The sequence below is a fragment of the Heteronotia binoei genome, chromosome 6 (assembly GCF_032191835.1).
Source record: "Heteronotia binoei isolate CCM8104 ecotype False Entrance Well chromosome 6, APGP_CSIRO_Hbin_v1, whole genome shotgun sequence".
Taxonomy (NCBI): domain Eukaryota; kingdom Metazoa; phylum Chordata; class Lepidosauria; order Squamata; family Gekkonidae; genus Heteronotia; species Heteronotia binoei.
The window spans coordinates 91,407,174-91,429,483 of record NC_083228.1 but is presented as its reverse complement, the minus strand read 5'-3'; the positions used below and the strand labels follow the sequence as shown (position 1 = coordinate 91,429,483).

General features: G+C 43.3%; 1 protein-coding gene across 3 annotated transcripts in view; it reads right to left on the bottom strand.

Moving 5' to 3' along the window:
• Positions 1-3,025: 3,025 nt before the first annotated feature.
• ST6GAL1 (ST6 beta-galactoside alpha-2,6-sialyltransferase 1) overlaps positions 3,026-22,310 on the bottom strand; it is a 93,005-nt gene continuing 73,720 nt past the window's right edge. For 2 of the 3 annotated variants that reach the window (XM_060242155.1, XM_060242154.1), the window contains exons 4-6: positions 17,749-17,850; positions 12,138-12,312; positions 3,294-4,147 (exon numbers count right to left, since the gene is read on the bottom strand). In XM_060242155.1, the coding sequence (XP_060098138.1) occupies positions 3,906-4,147; positions 12,138-12,312; positions 17,749-17,850 (519 nt within the window). In that variant the 3' untranslated portion in view covers positions 3,294-3,905. Of the gene's footprint in view, positions 4,148-12,137; positions 12,313-17,748; positions 17,851-22,310 lie in introns of all 3 variants that reach the window. The other variant, XM_060242156.1, reaches the window with a different exon arrangement.

Below are 22,310 nucleotides of genomic sequence, written 5' to 3'. Positions count from 1 at the left end.
TCAAGAGACATGATGGTGATTGTGAATTAGGATTGCATCTTGAATAATATGAACCAGCAGTCAAATTGAGCTATTCAGGGTTTTTTAGGCAATTACTAGGGTTTATCTAGGGTTTTATGCATGACCTGTAAAGTATATGATGTTTCACCGTTTTTGCCACATTTTTTGACAAACATTGGATGCAAACATTAGTTTTTATCAGTAAAAATCTGGAAAACCCTAACTATCCCCACACACAACATGAACATAAAAAGCATTTTTATACAAAGTCAGGCCTCTGGTCCAACAAGCTCCATTTATCTATCTGGTCTGGGTCTCTGGCAGAGAGAGGCCTTTCCCAGAACCTATTCCCAGCAGCCCTTTACCTGGGCATGCAAAAGATTTCACCTGCAATCTCCTGCACATTTCCTACCACTGAGCCACAGCCTCTCCCCAGAATAGTATTGCACCAACATGGCTCATGTATTGAAGATGTGACTCACTGACACCTTAGGATGAATTTGCATGTTTGTTCACCACAGTGCCTCTGTTTCTAAATGCATGTTGCCACCCAAAGGCACAGTTGTGAATAGTTCATTTCTAGTAACATGCATACTATGCCACTCACTAAGCAGTAGCCAGAACTGGTTTAGCACATGCTTACTTGCAATTAGTTCTGTTACAGCTGTTCCTTTGTCACTTCAGTTATCAAAGTTATTAAAAACAACCAGAAACAGCTATCTATAAATTAAAAATATTCCATTATTGTGAAAGGAAGAAGACTGACGGTGTTGTTCTAAGCAGAGTTGCACACTTCTATGCTCACTGATTTAAGTGAATTTAGAAGGATGTGACTCTGCTTATGATGACACAGTGAGTCACTGAAGAATTCGATTAGTGATTATGATTTTAAAATTAAAGAGGTAAGTTTTGGGGGAGCACCCCTGAAATTAATTGATACCAATCACTGGCATCTATATTATCATGAAGATGGCAGAAGTTGTGAGAGAGATCCAGGATGTCTAAAAAAGTCAAAAGGGTTGAATTGATAATTTCAGAAGTGGTGGCTTGGATCTCATGAATGAGTTCAGATAACCTTTGTTGTGGAAAATGCTTCTGCTTCCTTCAGAACTTCCATTTGCTTCAGATCATTTGTTTTCAATGGGCACTTGCACAAATGGAAGTTTTAGTAGAAGAGGAAGCATGCTACATGACAGAGACTCTCTAGAACACTTAGGATCAGGGCTTTTTGACTGGGGAAACACAGTGTAATGGAATTCTGGAACCTCTCTGTGGGAACAAAATTCTCAAAAAATGTTTAAAAGTTCATGAGGGACACCTGTGTGTTTCTCCTTCATTTCCCTCTTGAGAGTTCCAGCACCTTTTTTTCCAGGAAAAAAAAAGCCCTGCTTAGGACTTATTCATAGAATCCAAGCCAATAAACTCAATATACTTCTTAATCTGAAGAAGTAGCACCTGGTTTGTTCAAGTCATCTGGCACTGACAGCAAGCCTCTTTTTAGGGTATACTTTAGCTCCACTTATGGACCTACAGTATCAAGAAAGAACTGGGGGCAGGGGAGGGAGGGAGATACTGATATTCCTACCTTAAATTAATGGTTTAAATGAAATCTGGTCTCTCACAAGTCTGTAAATCTATGAAAAATTTATTATAACAATCACCCAGTTTAGCATATCTCAAAGAAATCCCTCCTCAACTGGTAAAACTCTAAAAAAAATCCCTTTGATAGCTGGATTTTTCTTCAGGGACATCAAGAGTAGATGGATACACTAGGAAAACTGTTATTAAAGGATAGTCTCCTTTTTTAAACTGCTCCACACTGACTTCTGTGGTACCTGAAATGATATACAACAATTATGTAACATCAAGCATTCGACAGTTTGGCTCTGGGCTCTGTCAGACCATCTCCAGTGTCCGGCTGACATAATTTGGAGCTAATTCTGCTTCATTCCTTGGAGAAGTCAATTCTACAACCCAGATACCTTACTTCAATTCTTGTAAACCCATCCAATCTTGAATATTCAGAATGTCACATTCTGTAACCACAACATCCACATTTTAGCAACAGGATATTGGCACAAACTTCTGAATTTATACATGTTATCATGTGTGTTCAGAACCAACGCATATAAGGCAAGTGTGCTACTCCTCTCACACATTTGCCCAAATGTGATCACAGAGCCTATGAATGTTCAAGCTGTACATACACTAGTTCCCTGTAACCAGAAACATTTGTTTTGAACCATTTCCAATTCTGGGGATGGAGTCTGTGTATATATATACCATGCACCTTTAGGTGCTGTACCCAAGTGTGGTAAACACACACAGGCAAGTGGGACAATCAAAAGCATTCATTCATCAGCAGGGGCAGCACTCATTCCTTAATACATTCACAAATTCAGTATACATACAGATTTGAACCCTGTAAAACATTTTCACAGATGGAAGGGATGCCTGTCTTTGAAGCCATCTTTCCCCTTCTGCTGTAGCCCAAACTATCCCCTGAAATGCTGTTTTGGGGGGACAGGAGACCTGCAGGAACAATGCAGGAGAGGAGTCAGAGTCACACTTCCCCTTATTTTCCTTCACAGAAATGTTCTGTGAGATTCATGCCATATGAGTGTGGACAGGGTTATTGTTTACATAATTCAAAGAGCTAAAATATGTTAAAAATAATACAAAACTTGATACTCAGGGGTTGAGAACAGACGGGCATTCTGGGGCGGCTTGGAGGCATCCTGAATTGGGATGGCTCAAAAAGAGGGGAGCGTGCTTCAGAAACTGCAGCTGCTGCCACCATCACACAAGGATATTCACTGCATGACTGAAGGTAAGCTGCATGCATGCAAGAAAATATTTTTAAATGCTGTGTTCATTTTAAAAGGCGTTGAGCTAAGCAGAGGTTTCTTCTGAAATGCTGAAGTGTTATTTTGTGGCTATGCTCACCAATCTGTGTCCGAATTCCAAAGGTGTCCACATGTCCAAACTGCCGGTCTGCAATCAGCCAGGATGTAACATCCTCTGCCCAATACCAAATTTTGTACTACATGGTGCATTTGCAGGAATTGTGAAATATGCACCATGCCAACTGTAGATGCTACCAACCATTACTTATTCCCTGGGAATGTCCTTGGGGAAGCCTGAGAGACATTCCAGAGTTCTGTGCTTCCCAGGCCACTAGTTGCTCCACTAAGGGTTCCAAGTGTGTTGATGGGCCACATGTTATGTTTTCCCAGCCAGGCAATAGTAGTCCTCTAGCACTGTATCAGGTTGGGGAAACTGTGTGTGTGTGTGTGTGTGGAGGAACAATCTAAGCACTTACTCCCTGGGTGCTGCTGTCCAAATCCAAATTGAGCCTCTAGGCACCAAGAAAGTATAGAACTGCAGAACATCTCTCTCGTACCAACCCTCATATGTCTCCAGGGAAAATGTCATATGTAGTTAGGCCCTGACTCTAGGATCAAACTATACAGAGATGAAAGAATGAAATACAAAGCAGTTCCTGAATATTAAGAGGTTCAGTAAAATTAGGTTGTGTCTACTTTTTAAAAATCTGACTGCTCACCCATTTTCTGTTTTTCTATGCAGTCATAAGGGCAAGACATATGCTGATTTTTAAATCTCAAATTCTGTGGTTTTTTGATATCCATACCTAGCCATCTTCTGTGCTCTACAGCTGGAACCATTCAGATACAGCATCTCCTGTTTGCAGGAATCATAACAAGGTGAATGTGATTCTGATGAAAAGCACTTAATGCTGTAGCCACACACCCCAAATTTAAGACTTACTGAATGAAAGAATTTCTAACTATGAACAACCCACCCAAAAACCCTTGAAGTGGCCTTTCCAAAGTGCCTTGCAATTAAAAGATCTTCCCCGTTTAGTATTTCAGAGATTCAATCTTCTAACACTGTACGTTCCTCAAGCCATTTAGAGTCACTCTTCCATGAGTGTAAATGTCTTCATCTGTGCCTTGGTTAATGTGCTTCACCATATTCTTCTCAAAGAGCAGTGGGTGGTAGGCACCCATGGTGCAGGCTTGGTCAAAGAACTTTTGGAAATAATGGCAAATGTCTGTTTGCCTTTTGGAAGGAAGAAACTCGTAAACATCCACTTTGTCACACAAATGCATCATGATAACAATGCCTATAGGAGAAAAGATAAAATATAGGGCTGCATCAGAGTGGCAGACAGAATTTAGAAAACTATCAAAATACTTTTCTTGTTTCTTTAAAAATGACAAAACTTCACATACTGTAGAGGAGTTGAAAAATCACTTCTTCCTCCCCAACTGCTGTAGTTCAATAGCAGCTTAATAGTTCATTGACCTTCAATACTAATTCCTGGGTGCTGAACAAGAGTGGATCAAGTATTGTCTTAAGAGCCCCATGACACAGAGTGGTAAAGCTGCAGTACTGCACTCCAAGCTCTGCTCACGACCTGAGTTCAATCCCCGCAGAAGTTGGGTTCACCTCAAGGTTGACTCAGCCTTCCATCCTTCCAACGTCAGTAAAATGAGTACCCAGCTTGCTGGGGGTAAAGTGTAGATGACTGGGCAAAGGCAATGGCACGCCTCCCCGGTAAAAAAAAGTCTGCCAAGAAAACATCATGATGTGACATCACCCCATGGGTCAGTAATGACTCAGTGCTTGCACAGGGGACTAACTTTACATTTTTAAAAGGGAAGAATGTAGATAATCAGTGTCTATGTGTGGGGAATACTTCTGAAATAGCAAGTGTTGAGAAGCTTCCTTGCAATCTGCACAACAATCATGCCTGTGGTCTCTACAAATCACTTAGAAGCCAGGGCTTAATTTATGAAAAGAGAACCTTATGCTTGTCATTTATACCTTCTAACCTGAATGATTTACCATGATTATGGATCCATGCAACTTAGTTCTGAAGCAAAGCAGACTGAGATCTGGGTGAGTACCTAAATGGGAAATTATCTAGATTGCATTCTGAACTGCTCAGAGTATGATGGCCCAAAAGAAGCCAGGCTATGCGCAACAAGATCTAGGGCCTTCTCGGTGGCAGCACCAGAACTCTGGAACACCCTCCCAGAAGCTATAAGGGCCCTGCGGGATTTGTCGGCGTTCCGCAGGGCCTGTAAGACCGAACTGTTTAGACAGGCTTTTCTGGTTGGCTGAAAATGGGCTGCCACCGGACATCCTACAGAAGCTGGTGCCAGACTGGATTGAGATAGCGTAATAGTTTTAAACTGATAAATGTATTATGGTTTTATATGTTTTATGGAATTGATTGTTTTTATGATACTGTAAGCCGCCCTGAGTCCGCTTGCGGAGAGGGCGGGATATAAATGCAAAGTAATAAATAAATAAATAAATAAATAATTTGAAGTCTTAAGTCCATCTGAGGCAGATACTGCAGGCCATGGTTTTGGGATGGCATTTACCTCCTGTCTTGTCTACTCATTGCCAAACTCCTGGCCAACCAGACCTCATCCCCAACTTCCTTTGGGAGTTAAAGCATTTTAACTTCCTTGCTCTCTCAGTCCACTTCAAATACAGCATGGCACACCACACATGTCCTGTAAAACTTCCCAAATGCTCACAAGAAGGAGGTTGGCCATCATTTTTGTTGTCCTGGAAACACTATTAATTAGCATCATTCCACAGGCAGCCAAAAGAATGGCCAGTGTCTTGCAAGAGGAAGTAATATTGAAAGTCCACTAGCATGTGTGGCTTGTGTGCTGCTTGGGGAAGTGAGAAGGCAAGAAGGATTCCTTCTTTCTGGGGCAGGGAAGGGCAAATTTTTTTTGGGGGGGGAGGGAATTGGTCTTGGGCAGCAAAAGCTGGCATTGCTCCTACTGAACCAGATAACCTTGGGGCTTGATTAGTTCGGGTATCTATTATGTAAGAAGAACAGGGCAACTCTTTGTCAAGTTTGCTTGATGGTGGACCTGCCTGGCAAGGACGGCATTGCATCACTAGCATAAAACTTTAAAAAATACCAAAGGCCACAGCCATTTGGCTAGAAGTAGCTTTTATTCTGTATGTTGGGAAATGGAAGGATGCAGGAGGTTTTGCTTTGTTACAAAAAGAACATGCACAGAAAGATTAGAGAGACTTTGACTGTGCCATGGATCACAACAGTGAAGGAACATTGACTGTTTAGCTCCTAAATACTGTTTTCCTGAGTAAAGCTTTACTGCCCTCTACTGGTCTCCACTTCTATGCAATGCAAAAGTCCTGCCAATACATCCAAAATAAGCAAAATGTTTTTCCCCCGATAATATGTATCTGTGTACATACTACACACTTCTTTTAGGGATAGTGCTTGGAGAGTGAGGGTATAAGAGTAGGCAGGTAAGCCCCTTACTGTAACCAAGAATTCTCTTAAAGGTTGTCCAATGCATGGGAGGTCAGGACCCTCTTCATATTTGGTTTTAAGAATGAGCCAAAAGAGCTAAGCTGCTTCTCTCTCCCTTCCAATCTTAAAACAAACAAACAAAAAACCTCCAAACTTCCTTTAGTTAAGACAAGACAGCAAATGATATGGCATGGATAATAAATTTAATGTTATTTCCAGTGGGTGGACACATGAGCACATGAAGCTGCTTTATACTGAATCAGACCCTCAGTCCTTCAGTGTTAATATTGTTTGCTCATACCGGCTATACCTTTCCAGGGTCTCAGGCAGAGACCTTTCTCATCACCTCCTTCTTGGTCATTTTATCTGGACATGCCAAGGACTGAACCTTAAACTGTCAGTATGCAAAGCAGATGCTCTGCCACTAACGACAACCCTCCAGGAAGGAAGGAAGGAAGGAAGGAAGGAAGGAAGGAAGGAAGGAAGGAAGGAAGGAAGGAAGACAAAGTTGCTGACTGAATTCAACTCATGAACACACAAGAAACTGCTTTATACTGAATCCATCAAATTGTCAGTATTGTCTACCCAGACTGGTAGTGGCTCTTCATGGTTTCAGGCAGTTTTTCACATCACCTCCTATTGGATCCTTTCAACTGGAGATGCCAGGGAATTAAACTTGGGAACTTCTTGCATGTCAAGCAGATGGTCTACCACTGAGCCACAGCCCCTCCCTGTAAGGGGATACTGGAGTATGAAATGTCCTTCCTATAGCTACAGATCATTTTCTATTGTATTACCAGGTGTTATCATGATTGGGACTTTGATATTAGTCCTAAACAGAAGAGCCTTCAGGGCAAGTGAATGGGAGGGCAGGTTTTCTGTATGCCTAACATATGCATAGATGGGGACACTTCAGAACCTCCCATTTTTTATTCCCTTGCAACACTTGTGTCAGTGCCCTTCTCTGTCTCATTTTACCTGTGACCTCTGTACTACGATTGCTACTGAAGAAGAGTCCATAGAGTGTAAAAGTGTCAATTGCAGGCCTTAGTAAGTTTTGAAGTTAAAACATCTTTTAACATTTCTAACAAATATCAGAAGAATTATCAGTCTTCTTCCTTTAAAGAAGAGGAATTGAGAAGAGTCAAGTGAGTGAACTACCTGCAAAGCGGCTCCTGCATGTGTTACTGACATATCTGACAAAGGAAGCTTTGACTCTTGAAAGCTTCTACTTCCCGATATCTTGTTGATCTCTAAGGCAGTACTGGACTTGAAACTAACACGTTGCAGGTATACTTGTTCTATTTATGGCAGTACTTGTGGGGGAGGCTGAGTATCTGATTGTAAAATCATCTTCCATCTTAACTGGAGTCCCCTGAAAGTTGCAAAGACACCTTTTAGTCACCAAAAACTTCAAGATGTAGGCATTGCTTATTGGGGGATGGGGGTGGGCACAAACCTTTCTTTAAGGTCATGGCTGTTATCTCATTCTGCTCTGGCCTCAGCTCAGAAGGAGGCGGGTTTAATAGCACTCAGTTACTTCTCCTGCTCTGCATTGCCAGGAGCTGACAGTCGAGGGTCCTCAGCAGACCTCCCAGCCACTCTGCACAAACCCCTTAAAACCCTCTGACCTTTCATGAGAGCTGCAGCCCTTATGAGACAGTAGGCTCTTCTCTCTATGCATCCATACTGTCCCACTTTCTCCCACAGCTGACTTATCAGACTAAAGCATTAGAGAGTTTTAATATACAGAATAGGAATGTACTATTCTTCTCCTACTAGAAATCCCCAAATTCTGGTAACAAATGTTTGAAAAAGGAGGTTGTCTGTAGGATACTATGACTAGCAGTCACTGGTGGACCTACCTACCTGTAGTCATTTATTGCTCAAGGACAGCCTTGAAATAGTTTGTCTTATATCTCCTGGTGATTCCCAGTCCGAAAAAGCCCATCTAGCCTCAACTCGAGCCAGGGCCTTTGTGGCCTTGGCCTGGTGGAATGCCCTCCCAAGTGAGATCCAGGCCCTGCAGGATCTGGTGCAGTTCTGTAAGGCCTTGAAAACTGAAATGTTCTTCCAGGTCTATGACTGAGGCAATGACAGTTATATCTGGACAGGCCTCCCCCTGCCTTTCCTTGGCCACCTATTTCATCTTTAACACCAACTTATCATCTGCTATCATACATGTGGGATAGTTGTCCCATGGACAAGAGGTATCCACTGTGCTCTAGGTGCCATATCTTTGATATTAATTATATGCTAGAAATTGGATTTAATAGCTAATTTATAATCACTATTATAATCACTGTTTTTATTGTTTTTACTGCTGTTGTTACCTGCCCTCAGCCCTGCTATACAGGGGAAGGCAGGCTGTAAAGCCAATAAAATAAATATTTGTTTCCATTTATGTTTACTGCAGTAGCACAGATCAGTGAAACAGTATAGTCCTACCCCCAGGGTGTGACTCAGAGGTTTAAGCAGGTGTGGATCTGAAGAAAAGGTTGGAGGAAAAAATGCCTTGAAACAGAAAACTATATTCTGTCCAAGAGCAGAACCTTTGCTATATAATATAAACCAATTTAGAACATGTATGAATTAGGCAAAATTGTATTCTGAACTATGGGTTTGATCCAACCAGTTTTCAGAAGACAGTCTCTTTTGACCACCAAAAAGGCTGTTCTGGGAAATTGTGGAAGCTGCACAGGCAAAAGGCATGTGGTATGGGGTCTGCTGTAAGCAGGGCATTTTTTCTGGAAAAAGATGTGCTGAAACTCTCAAGAGGGAAATGAAGGAAAAACACATGGGTGCTCCATGAATTTTTATTTATTTATTTATTTATTTTGAGAATTTTGTTTCCATGAAGAAGTTCCAGAGCTCCATTCCGCCACGTTCCCCCAGAAAAAATGCCCTGGAGGCAAGGCGGAAAATGAGGCTAGGACTGCATGAAAATGCTGGCTGGATCAAACAACCCCCACCTAACTATGGTCTGTGGCTTCATCACTACAGATCACATGCCTCTTTTTCATCCTATTTTGGTTGTGTAAGACAAGGCAAAAGTGAATATCCCCACCATGCTTGCCAGCAACAGCAAAGCCTTAGTGAATAACTTGTGTGAGCCTTTGAGACAGTCTCTTGCTGTGTGAGAGCGCCATCTTGTGAGCAAACTGAGCTAAAGGACATAGCAAATTTGATACGGAGGATGACATCTGTGGGGTTGTAATGGGATTTCTTATAGTTACTTAGCTAAAAGCAAAGTTGCTTAGATGTAATTGTTTAGAGAGAGAAAGATCCCAGTTGGAGAAAATCAACCTTTCGTATCCTAAAAACAGTTCTAGATGAGGAAACAAAGCTGTCTAAACACTGGAAAAAAAGGAAAGGAAAGGTCCCCTATGCAAGCACCAGTCGTTTCTGACTGGTGACGTTGCTTTCACAACGTTTTCACAGCAGACTTTTTACGGGGTGGTTTGCCATTGCCTTCCCCAGTCTTTTACACTCCCCCCCCAACAAGCTGGGTACTCATTTTACTGACCTCAGAAGGATGGAAGGCTGAGTCAACCTTGGGCCGGCTACCTGAATCCAGCTTCCGCTGGAATCAAACTCAGGTCATGAAAAGAAAGTTCAGCCCACAATACTGTAGTACTGCTGCTTTACCACTCTACGCCATGGGGCCGCTGTCTAAACACTGAGTACCAGTTAAAAAAGACGATTACATCTCAGCTGAAGCTTTGTACCATAGAACCAAATTAACATTATTCAGTGCAAGATTTTCCTTTTCAAATAGGTATGTAGTTGCTGTCAATTTCGTAAGCATGGTGATTAACTCTTCAAATCAATTTTAAAAACTTGACATTTTGGATTTCAAATAAATATGTATTTTTTTTAAAAAAACGAAAAAAAAAATCTTAATACTGAATCCTAATACATACATCAGCAAAGTGAGTGATTTTCATCAGCCTCTCTCAGTTGCATTTTGGATGACAAGGAAAGCTTTCAGGGGAAGCCCAAGCAACTTTCTCTGCCCCCTGAAACGCTAAGCAAGGGCTGAGGACCCTCAAGACCAGGGATGCTATGGAATGCAGTGGTCTGCAGTGATGAGAGGAAAGTTTCTCTCCCGCCCACCATGAACATGTGGTTTGCATTTTAATTAAGAGAGAAAGAATTATTTCCCTTCTTGTTGCAGCCTCCCTTTGTGCTACATAGCTGATGGCATTTCAGGAGCACAAAAAGGTGATCCTGAGCAAAAATCATTCTTTCTGCCTCCCTGTTTACATATCTGGCAGATTCTCATCCCATCCCACCTTTTAGTCTCTCCCACTTTTTGCTCCTACAAAGTCTCTGTCTCATTGTTTCCTTGGCCCTGAGTCATCCTATAAATATGGGACCACTGTTACCATTACTACTATTGAACAGAATTCTGCTCTGTATGAACTACCCCATTGGCACATCAGAAAAGCCTGGCTGGATCAGAACAAAGGTCCATCTAATTCAGTACCCTGCTTCCCACAGTATTTTAGAAAGGCCTACATGCCCTGGGCCAGCCCTGGGGTGCATAGCGCTCCAGGAAGACTCATCGCCCCCCCTCTGCGGGCAGACTTGCTCCCCACCATTATAATGCCTGGGAAGGGGCAGTGGAGCACCGCACTTCCCGGGCATTTTAAAGCCCCCCTCCCTCCCCTTTCCTGGGAAACACTACCGCCCCCTCCCTTCCCTTCCGCTGTGGTGTGTTCCGCCACCCGTCCTCCCTCAGCATGCTCAAAGTAGCGCCTAGAAACTGCCCGACCTGCTTAAACATGACCTAGGCCTCTCATCGCTGAACAAGGCTTCCCTCTGGAGCGAAGCCTTGTTCAGCAATGAGAGGCCTGGGCCGTGTTTAAGCAGGTAGGGCCGATTCTAGCAGTGTTATTTTTAGCTTGCCGAGGGGGGTGGGTGGGCAGCGGAGGGGCCGCCGTAGAAGGGGAAGGGAGGAGCAGCGCTGCTAGAATTGGCCTTACCTGCTTAAATGTGGCTTGGGCCTCTCAGCGCTGAATGCGGCTTTCAGCGCTGAGAAGCCCGGCCATGTTTAAGCGGGTAGGGCCAATTCTAGCGGCGCTCCTCCTCTCTCCCCCTCCCCTTCAAAGTAGCACCGCTAGAATCAGCCCTACCTGCTTAAATGTGGTGCAGGCTTCGTTCCTCCCTCCCTCCTTTGGTCCTCCTTGCCTTCACTCCTGAGCGAAGCCTCATTCACCGCTGAGAGGCCCAAGCCATGTTTAAGAGGGTAGGGCCGATTCTAGCGTGTCTTTGAGAGCGCGCGGGGTGGTGGGGGGGAGGTTTGGTGGCGGAGCTCATGGCCACAGAGGAGGAGGATACCAGAGGAGGGTGGAGGTGGCAGTGGCGTAGCGGCAGGTAAACTAGGCATTTGCCTTGAGTGCGGGAAGGGTGGAGAGCCCAATTTGGCGCTCCCACCTTCCTGATGCCCTAGGCAATTGCCTAGTTTGCCTAGCAGGCGAGCTGGCCCTGTACATGCCCAGTCTCACCCCTCAGCAATGATACTGAGTACATTTTGCCTCTGATGTTATAACATAAAGAGCCCTGTGGCACAGAGTGCTAAAGCTGCAGTCCTGCAGTCCTAAGCTCTGCTCATGACCGTGTGTGAACAAACAGCATGGGGGCACAGCAGGGGTCTGCACTGGGAGAGGAAAATGGCAAAATCACTTGCCTCCTATGACAGTGGAAGTCCTGTTCTGCAGCTCTAAGTGCTCTCACACTAGTGGAATATCATTTTTATATCCAACCCCACATTAGAACAAATGTAAAGCAAATAACATACCAAGCATTCCTGAAGAGGGTGGGTTTGGCTGGATATCCTCTGGTGAGTTTTCTTGAATGATATCCCAAAGTTGCCACTGCATATAGGGATTCAGGATGTAAAAGGGTTGCTCAGGGTGCTTGTCTCGATACTCTTTGTAGCTGCTAAAGAAATTGTAATCTGGTTTTCTGTACCACTAGAAATTTAAAATGAAATAAAATTTCTTATGAATACTCAAAACACAGTTATCCAGGTTAGGTGCTCAAAAATATTCTGTCTCACCAAATATGCAAGCAGTTGTGACAGAAGAATGACAATGGCTAAGAATACTGGTGATCAGTTCTGCCCAAATATAGTTCAGCTAGAGATGGAGATGGATTGACAACTAAAATCAGATGGATGGAACCTAACTTCCACCAGTGGAAAGAACTTTGCTATGTCCTGTTCTTCACAGCAGATATTCCAGAAAGTAGATTCCAGGAGTCACAAGGGCTAGAATTAACAGGCATGTGGGTTGAAGGCAAAGAGGTGGAAGGAGAAGAAATCATAATTCCTGTCCCTTCCGCCAGCAGGCCTGTGTGGCTCACAACCTCTGAAATCTGGTTTCCAGAGGTCAGAAGGGACTGCTGCAGGAAGGGGGATGCAGCAAAGACTTGTGCCTTCCACTCACAGTAGTTAGGGGAGCCAACCTAGACTTTATTATTATATTACAGTGCTTTTAAAAAACTGCTTGGTTTAAATGAATTCTAAATTCTATGTAAATAAATGCATTAAAACCTAGTCTTATAATCTCTTTGAGCAAAAGAGGCAGCTGTTCTGGGGCCTGTGCAGATTTTCACATTATCACTCTTCTGCCACAAAAGCTCATGTATTTGGTGGGGGGGAGACCAGACAGAGACTGAAAGCAGTACGATGACACCTTGTATGTCTCAACTGGCTGTTTTGCACAGCCTCATGATGAGGTGAGGCCTGACGTTTGTGTGGTATCACAGTGCTGAAAGAAGTCTAAGAGCCATTTCATCTTGTCCCAGTGCTGCAAGGTGGAACCTTTGCCCCATCAGCTGTTCATCCTTTGAAACCCAGATAGTAAGAGAGAAGAAAAGGTTCAAAACAATTCCAGTTAGATGGATTGTTAGACTTTTACTAACTCTTGCAGCCAAGAAGTGCTTTGCATAAAAACAAAAAAGCAAAGAATCCTAATTTTCCTTCATGAATGAATTCTAAGAACTATGGCCATGCCAGCTAGGATGTTATCAACATCATGTTTTTAAAAGTATACATTAGTTGGGTGCTTAACAACAAGGATGTTTTTGAGAAAAGAAAGCACTACTTTAAAACATGTTAAATGTGTGATTCTCTTTTGGTTTGCTTCCATGATTTTTTTTTTCCAGTTTGAGAATAGAATCCAGTCCTGTATTTTCTCAGCATATGTGAGCCTGGAATAGAACAACCCATCCATTTTGCTTCTGCTGATAACCATGCAAGGTCTTCCTGCTAACTTGGCTGCCTTCAGAGTTTTCTGAAGCTCTCAACATCCCTCCCTCCAAGTTGCACACACATGGATACAAGTGTACGTTGTACTGTATGGATACAACAGAAACACAGAATCTTGTGCTATTCTATGTTTATCACTGTATGGGAGCACTTTCTGGCCATTTACGTCTTCATTATGTAGCCCTATACTGGGAGCAGCAGGGGCTAAGGCATTTTCCAGACTGTAGCCACTTTTCATTTTTTTCATCAGTGTTGTGGTAGTTCCAATGATCATGCTATCAATGCAACCAGTTCACACTGGAATGTTTTCTTCAGTATTTTCCCATCAGTCTCTCAACTGTTCAAATTCACACTTTAGGATTGTTTTTCTGCCCTACCCACCTGCAGCAGCCTCATGGAGACCCTATTCTTACGTCCAAGTATTCTATAGAGGAGCCACTTAACACATGAGAGAGAAAGAGAGAGAGAGAGAGAACAAAGGAAAAAGGTGAATGTACAAGTCTGCAGATAAGCCGCCACAGTTCTGTGAGGGGAGGGGGCTGCTAATGAGGGGGAGGGGAGTTGTGAATGCAGGAGAGATGGGGGAGGTCAATGTTCATTCATGAGCATTTTTTAAAAAATAAACTTCTCCAAGTCCTGACTAAGACCCTGGTACTCTGGTGCCTTCAAGAGTGCTATAATTTGCTCTGGAGTTTGAATGAGATAATGGAGTGCAATGATTGGCCGCTAGTGCTGGGTTCCCTGTTTGTTTGAGTGCAAGCGCCCTCCAGTGCTGAAATGTTTCTGCACTGGCATGCAATTTTTTAAGCCATCCAAACCCACCCTTTCTGGGTGGCTTTGGGCAACTATCCTCAAGGCAGAGGAAAATATTCGCATTCTGAGGAAGAGGCTATCTTGCAAATTCATTTCACAATTTTTTAAAAAGCTGGGAAAATTAATTTTAAAAAGAATGGGGTGATGAGGAAAAACTGGGACAGCACTGGGATGTTAATGAAGTTGTCTGGACACAATAAAAAAAAACCTGGTGACATTAGGGAATGAAAACAGAACTTTAAGGCAATTTGGAGAATGCCTAAGTCTTGCAATTTGATGCAGATCAAGTGGTTTCCAGAATTATGATGTCTTTTCATGCTCTACAAGGACTCTAACCATTTATGCTGTTTTATAAATATCCAGACCCAGGACCCCTCCCAATGACAGAGGGTCAGGTTCCGGGGTTCCTTCTCTCTCTCTCTGTTGTCTCAGGCTGAGGGCTCTTCCTCCTTGGTATATGCAGGTGTTGAGTATTAAAGCTCTGTCCTGACACCCTTCTCCCCCTCCCTCCACCAATCCCCGTGATTCTTTAATGCAATGGTTCTCCAACCCCTTCCTCAACAAAAGTTATTGAGGAAGACTCAGCATGGGTTCTGTAAGGGAAGATCTTGTCAATAACCTGTTAGAGTTCTTTGAGGGGGTGTCACAAAGGGGACCCAATAGATATTGTTTACCTTGACTTCCAGAAAGCTTTTTATAAAGTTCCTCATACAAGGCTCCTAAGTAAGCAAGAATCATGGAATAAAAGGACAAGTCCTCTTGTGGATCAAAAACTAGCTAATTAATAGGAGAGAGTGAGTATAAATGGCAATTTTTGCAGTGGAGCAGTTAAGCAGTGGGGTACCACAGGGCTCAGTACTGGGTCTGATGCTTTTAAACTTGTTAATTAATGATTTGGAGTTGGGAAGAGTAAGCAGAGAAGTGGCTAAGTTTGCGGATGACATTAAATTATTCAGAGTAGTGAGATCCAGAGAGGATTGTGAAGCACTCCAAAGGGATCTGTTGAGGCTGGGCAAGTTGGCGTCAATGTGGCAAATGAGGTTCAATGTGGCCAAGTGCAAAGTAATGCACATTGGGGCCAAAAATCCTAACTATAAATACAAGTTGATGGGGTGTGAACTGGCAGAGACTGACAAAGAGAGAGATCTTGGGGTCGTGGTAGATAACTCATTGAAAATGTCGAGACAGTGTATGACTGCAATAGAAAAGACCAATGCTACGCTGGGAATTATTAGGAAGGGAACTGAAAACAAATCAGCCAGTATCATAATGCCCCTGTACAAACTGATGGTACGGCCACCTTTGGAGTACTGTGTACAATTCTGGTCACCACACCTCAAAAAAGATAATATAACATTGGAAAAAGTCCAGAAAAGGGCAACTAGAATAATTCAAGGGTTGGAACACTTTCTCTATGAAGAAAGTTTAAAATGCTTGGGGCTCTAGCTTGGAGAAACATTGACTGAAGGGTGACATGATAGAGGTTTATAAAATTATGCATGGGATAGAGAAGGTAGAGAAAGAAGTGCTTTTCTCCCTTTCTCACAAAACGAGAACTTGTGGACACTCCATGAAATTGCTGAGCAGTCAGATTAGAATGGATAAAAGGAAGTACTTTTTCACCCAAAGGGTGATTAACACATGGAATTCATTGCCACAGGAGGTGGTGGTGGCTCTAAGCATAGAGAAGCTTCAAGAGGGGACTGGATATACATATTGAGCAGAAGTCTATCAGTGGGTATTAGCCAGAGAATATTGTTGGAACTCTCTGTCTGAGGCAGTGATGCTCTGATTTCTTGGTGCTGGGGAGGGGTGGGGTGGGGACAGTGGGAGGGCTTCTATTGTCCTGGCCCTACTTATGGACCTCCTGATGGTGCCTGTTTTTTTTTTGGCCACTGTGTGACACAGAGTGTTGGACTGGAAGGGCCTTGGCCTGATCCAACATGGCTTCTCTTATGTTGGAAGTAAGCTTTTTAACAAGGGAAAGGGGCTGTTGGAATGTCTTCTGCTCTACTTGAGATGATGGTGGTGTCAGCTGGACATTGTAGGGCACCTGTGCTTGAGCCAGGGCACCATGTAGGAGTCCGGTGCTGGAGGAACATGTATAGGTCCACTCATTGTCTCACGGACCGGCAGCAGGAGGCTCGTCTGCGTCTGGGAGGTAGCAAGTTGAGACCGCAGACCGGGGTGGAGTTGTGGACTCCAGACAGAGAGTCAGCCCTGGATTTACCCAGGGATAGCCAAGCAGAACACCACAGCCAATCTTCAGGCTGTTTCTGGTACCATTGGCAGCTCCATTGCTGCAGGGCAGCACCACTCCCAAGATAGCTGAGCACGCCTGACCTGATAGCCAGGGCAAAAGGGGTGAGCAAGGGAGAAGCAACCCCAGCTGTTTTGCTCCTTGTGTTCAAGTGAGGCCCAGCCACCCCACAAGAGTCCAGGGACTGTCAAGGGGCCCGTACCTGGTTTTACACAGGCCTTATAAGGGGGCCAATGGGCAAGCTAGAAAGGACATCCTGGGAACTCTCCAGACTGTGGAGGACAGTTCAAATGATAGAAGAACAAAGTGAGGGAATGCTGGCATTCATCTGAAAACCACCATTTGCTATTTATTGTCTCTGGATGCAAAGTGACATTTATCACTACACTGAAATCCTTTATACTTGGGAACCATTTCAATTTTATACCAGAAATAAATATGGCTGCATTAGAACTATCCTCCATCTCTTAATGCTACTCATTCAAACACAGTGCCTAGTGCTGAACTATTGCATTTTCTGGCTAGTGTTTGAGGTGATCTAGAAGCGAGGTGACTGTGCGTAGCAGCAGCTATATAGACTCTGATCCTTCAAAAGAGAGGGAAGCCAATTCTGCTTGTTCTTCATGAGCTGGAGAGTCCAGTTCTAGAAAACTATTTTCATATTAGCAAAATGGGCCTGGAGAAGGAAAACCCTCAAAGCCTCCCACGGATTCCCAGACTCTAGTTTAAAAAAACACTAGCCTAAGCAATACTAATCTTTTACTTGGCACTTGTGACCTAGACCTGGGTGTTGCAAATGTCCACCTGAGTCCCGCCAAGCCTAATGGTTCTGTTCTCCTTCCTTGCTGGCTCTATAGGCTACCTTTTGTGCAATGTAGTGTCATACAATGAAAATGAAGAAAGCCCATTGTAAAACTGCTACAGGAAAGACCAGTGTATGAACTGAGAGCATCCACAGAACCAGGCTTTTCCTGGATTAGCACCCTGCCAGCCCCTAGTACCCCTAACATCTGATCTGATAAACAATTACGCACTTATCCTAAAATTTACAGAACTCAGTCTTACCTCATAGATATCTGCATGATATGGTGCCGGATCCCATACAATTAAGGTTCCAGTGTTATATTGTGAGTCTGTAATAACCTTTTGTTCTTCAACAGTAAGAAGCTGAGAATTACAAAAGAGACACTGATTAATACATGGTTCCCCATTTAAAATGCACATGGAAATCAAACAGCACCAGCTGAGGACTCCTAGGGGAGGGGAAATCCCCCTTTCCCCTTCTCTGTTAGTCCTTGGCCCAGTTGTTTCATGGACTTGCTGGTGAGGTGATCAGTGGTGGCCTGGGACCAAAACATGTCCTGTGTGCTTCCAGCTCCCAGCCACCAACAAAGACCCTGCTGGTCAAGTAGTGATGGCCTGGGGCTGGAGGCATTTGGTACATGTCTTCCAACCCAAGTCACTTGGCAACCAGGGTCTTTATTATCCTGGGGATCAGTGGTGGCTGAAAGTTTGCATCACTTGCTTTCAGCCTTAAAGCCACTGCCGATGACCCCTCAGCAACGTTGTATAGGGTTGCTTAGCAAATCAAAACAGTGGCTGAGATTTTGCAAGGTTGTCTTGGTCACCATACTGTAACTTAAAACAACAAAAACCCTGCACCTGCAGTTACTCAGTTTCCTACCACCTTTGTGTTTTTAGGTTTCTCCAGTTTGCAGGAACTCTGTAACCCTGAGTAGTAACCCTGAGTAGTCCCCCAATCTTACGATTTTTTTAAAATTCCTGCAATTGCTTTGATTCCATAGTTGGAAATTAGATATATGATGGTTTCGAAGGATGTAACTATAGTTGAGATTGTTTCATGACACTCAAACATTTTTAGCACAGTTACTACTGAAATGGAAGGTGGATTTTTCTGGGAGAACTAGTCCATTTACTTGGCCATGGTATGTATCTTCAAATCCACACAGATGTAGCCTTGGACAATAGGAGAGTTAATGTAAACCCATTGTATCTCCAAATCTACATAGATCTAGCCATGGACAATAAGAGAGATAATGTAAACCCACTGGGTTCTCTATTTACTGTGTTTTAGTTTGGTTCACTTAAACACAGTTTCATTGAGCATGCAACATTAATCAATAAGAACCTCACCATTTCATGAAAAGTCAGGAAAGAAGGTAGGAATCGCCATGCTGAAACAGATTAAGGCTGAATACAGACACAAATCAAAGAACCTCATAGGACTCTGAATATATTTTGAGCTCTTTAATGTACATGTCTTTCTGGTATTCCAGTGAAGCCCACATAGTGCAAATGCTAGAGATACTGACTAGTCTGAATGTCCCCTCCTTCCACCTAAAGTGAGATGAACAGAGAAAACTCGAATGCAACTTAATCTTCAGGCTTTATGAAGGGGTCAACCATATCAGGAGCTCTTTTAAATACAAGGCTTCCTTCTACAGACACTGCACTCACCCAGTTGCACAGCAGGAGGCAGCAGAGAGAGGTAAGACAAGCAAGAGTGGAATCCCATTGGTTTACTTGTTTGGCTCTTGTTGCTGTTGCCACTGGGTGCTATCACAAACACAGGCATTAAAGAGAGCTTGAAAGACATTTACAGTGCCATGAGTCTGTTCTTAGTGCATCTGTTTGTGGTCAGCATTCTTTCTACCAGCAGTAGCCAGAGGCTCCAGTCTAACCAATCCCTACTGCCTAGCTGTTAAGAGTTGCAGTGTTTGTGAATGTGAAGACTGTTTCAGGGGGTAGCCACGCTGGTGTGCAGCAGAATAGCTAGATTTGAGTCCAGTAGTGTTACCCAAAGACGCAGTCTCCTATGTAATTGGGGAAATTAGCTTATAGGAGACACAGTAAGAAAGGGTAGCTGAGATTCTCAGGCTATATATTTCTTTTAGAGAACTCTCAAAATAAACCAGTCAAATGTTCAACTGGAAAGGGTTTTATTGAAACAGAAATAAGAGGGCAAAACACACACATACAAACACACAGAAAACACACAAGCTAGCTAAGAGGAAATCTGGGAGCAAAGAGGGAAAGCTTTTTTGGGGGGAAGGGTAATATTTACCAATCTTGTGGAGGTCCAGGAAGCAGCTGCAAAATGGTCAGCGTTTCACAAAGAGAAGAGAAGAGAACCCACGGAGTGGGGTGTGTGGCCAAGAACACATACACAGTGCTATGGAGCAGAATGACATACTTTATAGGGCAAAATGCTCCCTGGGGCAAGCTGATGTATTGGCTCCAAAACCAATTACTTGATGGTTTGTCCAGAGATGGACAATGAGTTTAGAAACACTTGATGGATTTTTCTGAAGTGAACTATAGCCATTAATGGTGCTTGATGACCCTGTAAGTACCAGATGGGAAAAGCTATCAGTTTTTTTCTGAATAGTATAAAGCGGTGTTTAATTAGGGCAAATGGGTGAGAGGAAGTGAGGCTAGGTGTGGATGAGGCTAATTCAAGGTGAGGAGATCCACTGTCCTATATGCAAGTCTCTAGGATGGGGAGGAGGTTGTTAGCTAGCCAGCAACTCTTTCCTACATTTCTAAATTACATGTTCAGGTTAATTTTCTAACTGGCATCAATCTGGTTTCATTTTGGGCCAGGCAGTGTATTGTACTTATGATATATGAGGAGGAGTGTTTATAGTTTTCTAGATATAAACTGTGCCTCAGCAAGAGGAAGGGTCTGGCTGCTAACAGTAGTGCCTTAAGAGACCTACAAGTGTTATACTGGACTGAAATCTAGCTATGAACATGAAGTAGATTTATTTTTTATTTTATTCGATTTATATCCCGCCCTACCCCACCGAGGCAGGCTCAGGGCGGCTCATATATTGAAGATAGATATTGAAGATATTGGATTTATATCCCGCCCTCCACTCCGAAGAGTCTCAGAGCGGCTCACAATCTCCTTTACCTTCCTCCCCCACAACAGTCACCCTGTGAAGTGGGTGGGGCTGGAGAGGGCTCTCACAGCAGCTGCCCTTTCAAGGACAACCTCTGCCAGAGCTATGGCTGACCCAAGGCCATGCTAGCAGGTGCAAGTGGAGGAGTCGGGAATCAAACCCAGTTCTCCCAGATAAGAGTCCGCACCCTTAACCACTACACCAAACTGGCTCTCCTACACCAAAGTGTCTCCATTAATCCTTTACCTTCTGATATACTAGCTAATGCTCCCTGTCTATCACCTTTGCATGCAGTATATATAATCACCTTTGAAGCACTTATATATGTTTATTCCACCACCCACAGATCCAGCAGGAAGTGGCACTAGGCTATGACTCACACATGTACCGATGCTTAAACGCATATAAGTGGGAACTTTGAATATGGTTCACAGAACATGTATATGCATCTACATGCAATACACACTTGTTCCCTTGTACTCTGAGAAAAAGGAGTTACTATATGCTTGTTGCTGTTTATAACAGCATTTAGGACTTTAGTTCTCTGCCTGAGAAGTGACCTGCTAATACTTTGGTCTTAAAAGAACATCTGACTTATGAATAAGACTTGTAAGTTAATAGTGGCTTTTCTTTGATATGGCCAGTGGATTCTGAAGTTGCCTGAATCAACACGAGAGGCTAATGAAAGATGACAAGTGACCGTATTTTAAAACTGTACTGGATACTTTTTTCACAATGAATGGCACACTAAGAATCTGTTTGCTGTTGGTTTTTAAGAAGTAATTACTAAGGGCTATTTCAAGAGTGTTGGGGTCATTGTGTCAGTCACATGCACTGGCTGGGGGTTTAACAGACACAGCCAGTGGACTGTGCAATAAACATGCAGAGTTCATTCAGCAGACAAGATAATGTGGCAGGGGCTTGTTCAAAGTACAAAGCTTGAAAACCATTGGTTTTTATACTACAGCAAAAAGCACAAGACACAATATTGTGCATGTTATTGTCCAGGATCAGGGGAAGTGGAGGCTGAAATGTGAAGCACCTTTAAAGGGCTGTGGGCTGATCAGCTTAACCTTCCAGAGCTTTTTATGCACTGTAGGCACAGGGCAGTTTCTCATGAACTTCCTCTAACAAATTTGCTGATCCAGTAACTCAACTGCCTTATTAACGTCTTATCACCCAAGCACTTCTGGCTATTTTTAGCTGAGTGCTAGGCACCAATAATTCAAACAACTTTGCAAGCCTGCTCCCATGAAATATTGTAGTTCCTCTCTTGCTCTTCATCAGCAACCATGTACCTGCTACTAGATTTACACATCCTGCCCCACTCCACTGATCGTAATCAAGTCCTGGTTTTACTGGCAACTAAACTGTTTGGGCTTTGCCTTCCTTATTAATTCTCACTTACTGCTTCTGTTCTGTATTAGCTATTACACTGATTAATGAACATTACTATACATTCACAGGGCACTCTACTTTTGTGCATCAACTAATATTAACTTCACCCTGTATATAAAGGTCTAACTCCTTCCAATAGACCCAGATGGGTAGCCATGCTGGTCTGTAGCAGCAGAACAAAGTTAGAGTCCAGTGGCACATGAAAGCTTAAATAAAATATTGTTGGTTTTAAAGGTGCCACTGGACTCTAACTTTGTTCTCTTCCTAACAGAATTGAGTTATTCTCCTCCTTACCCAGGGAGG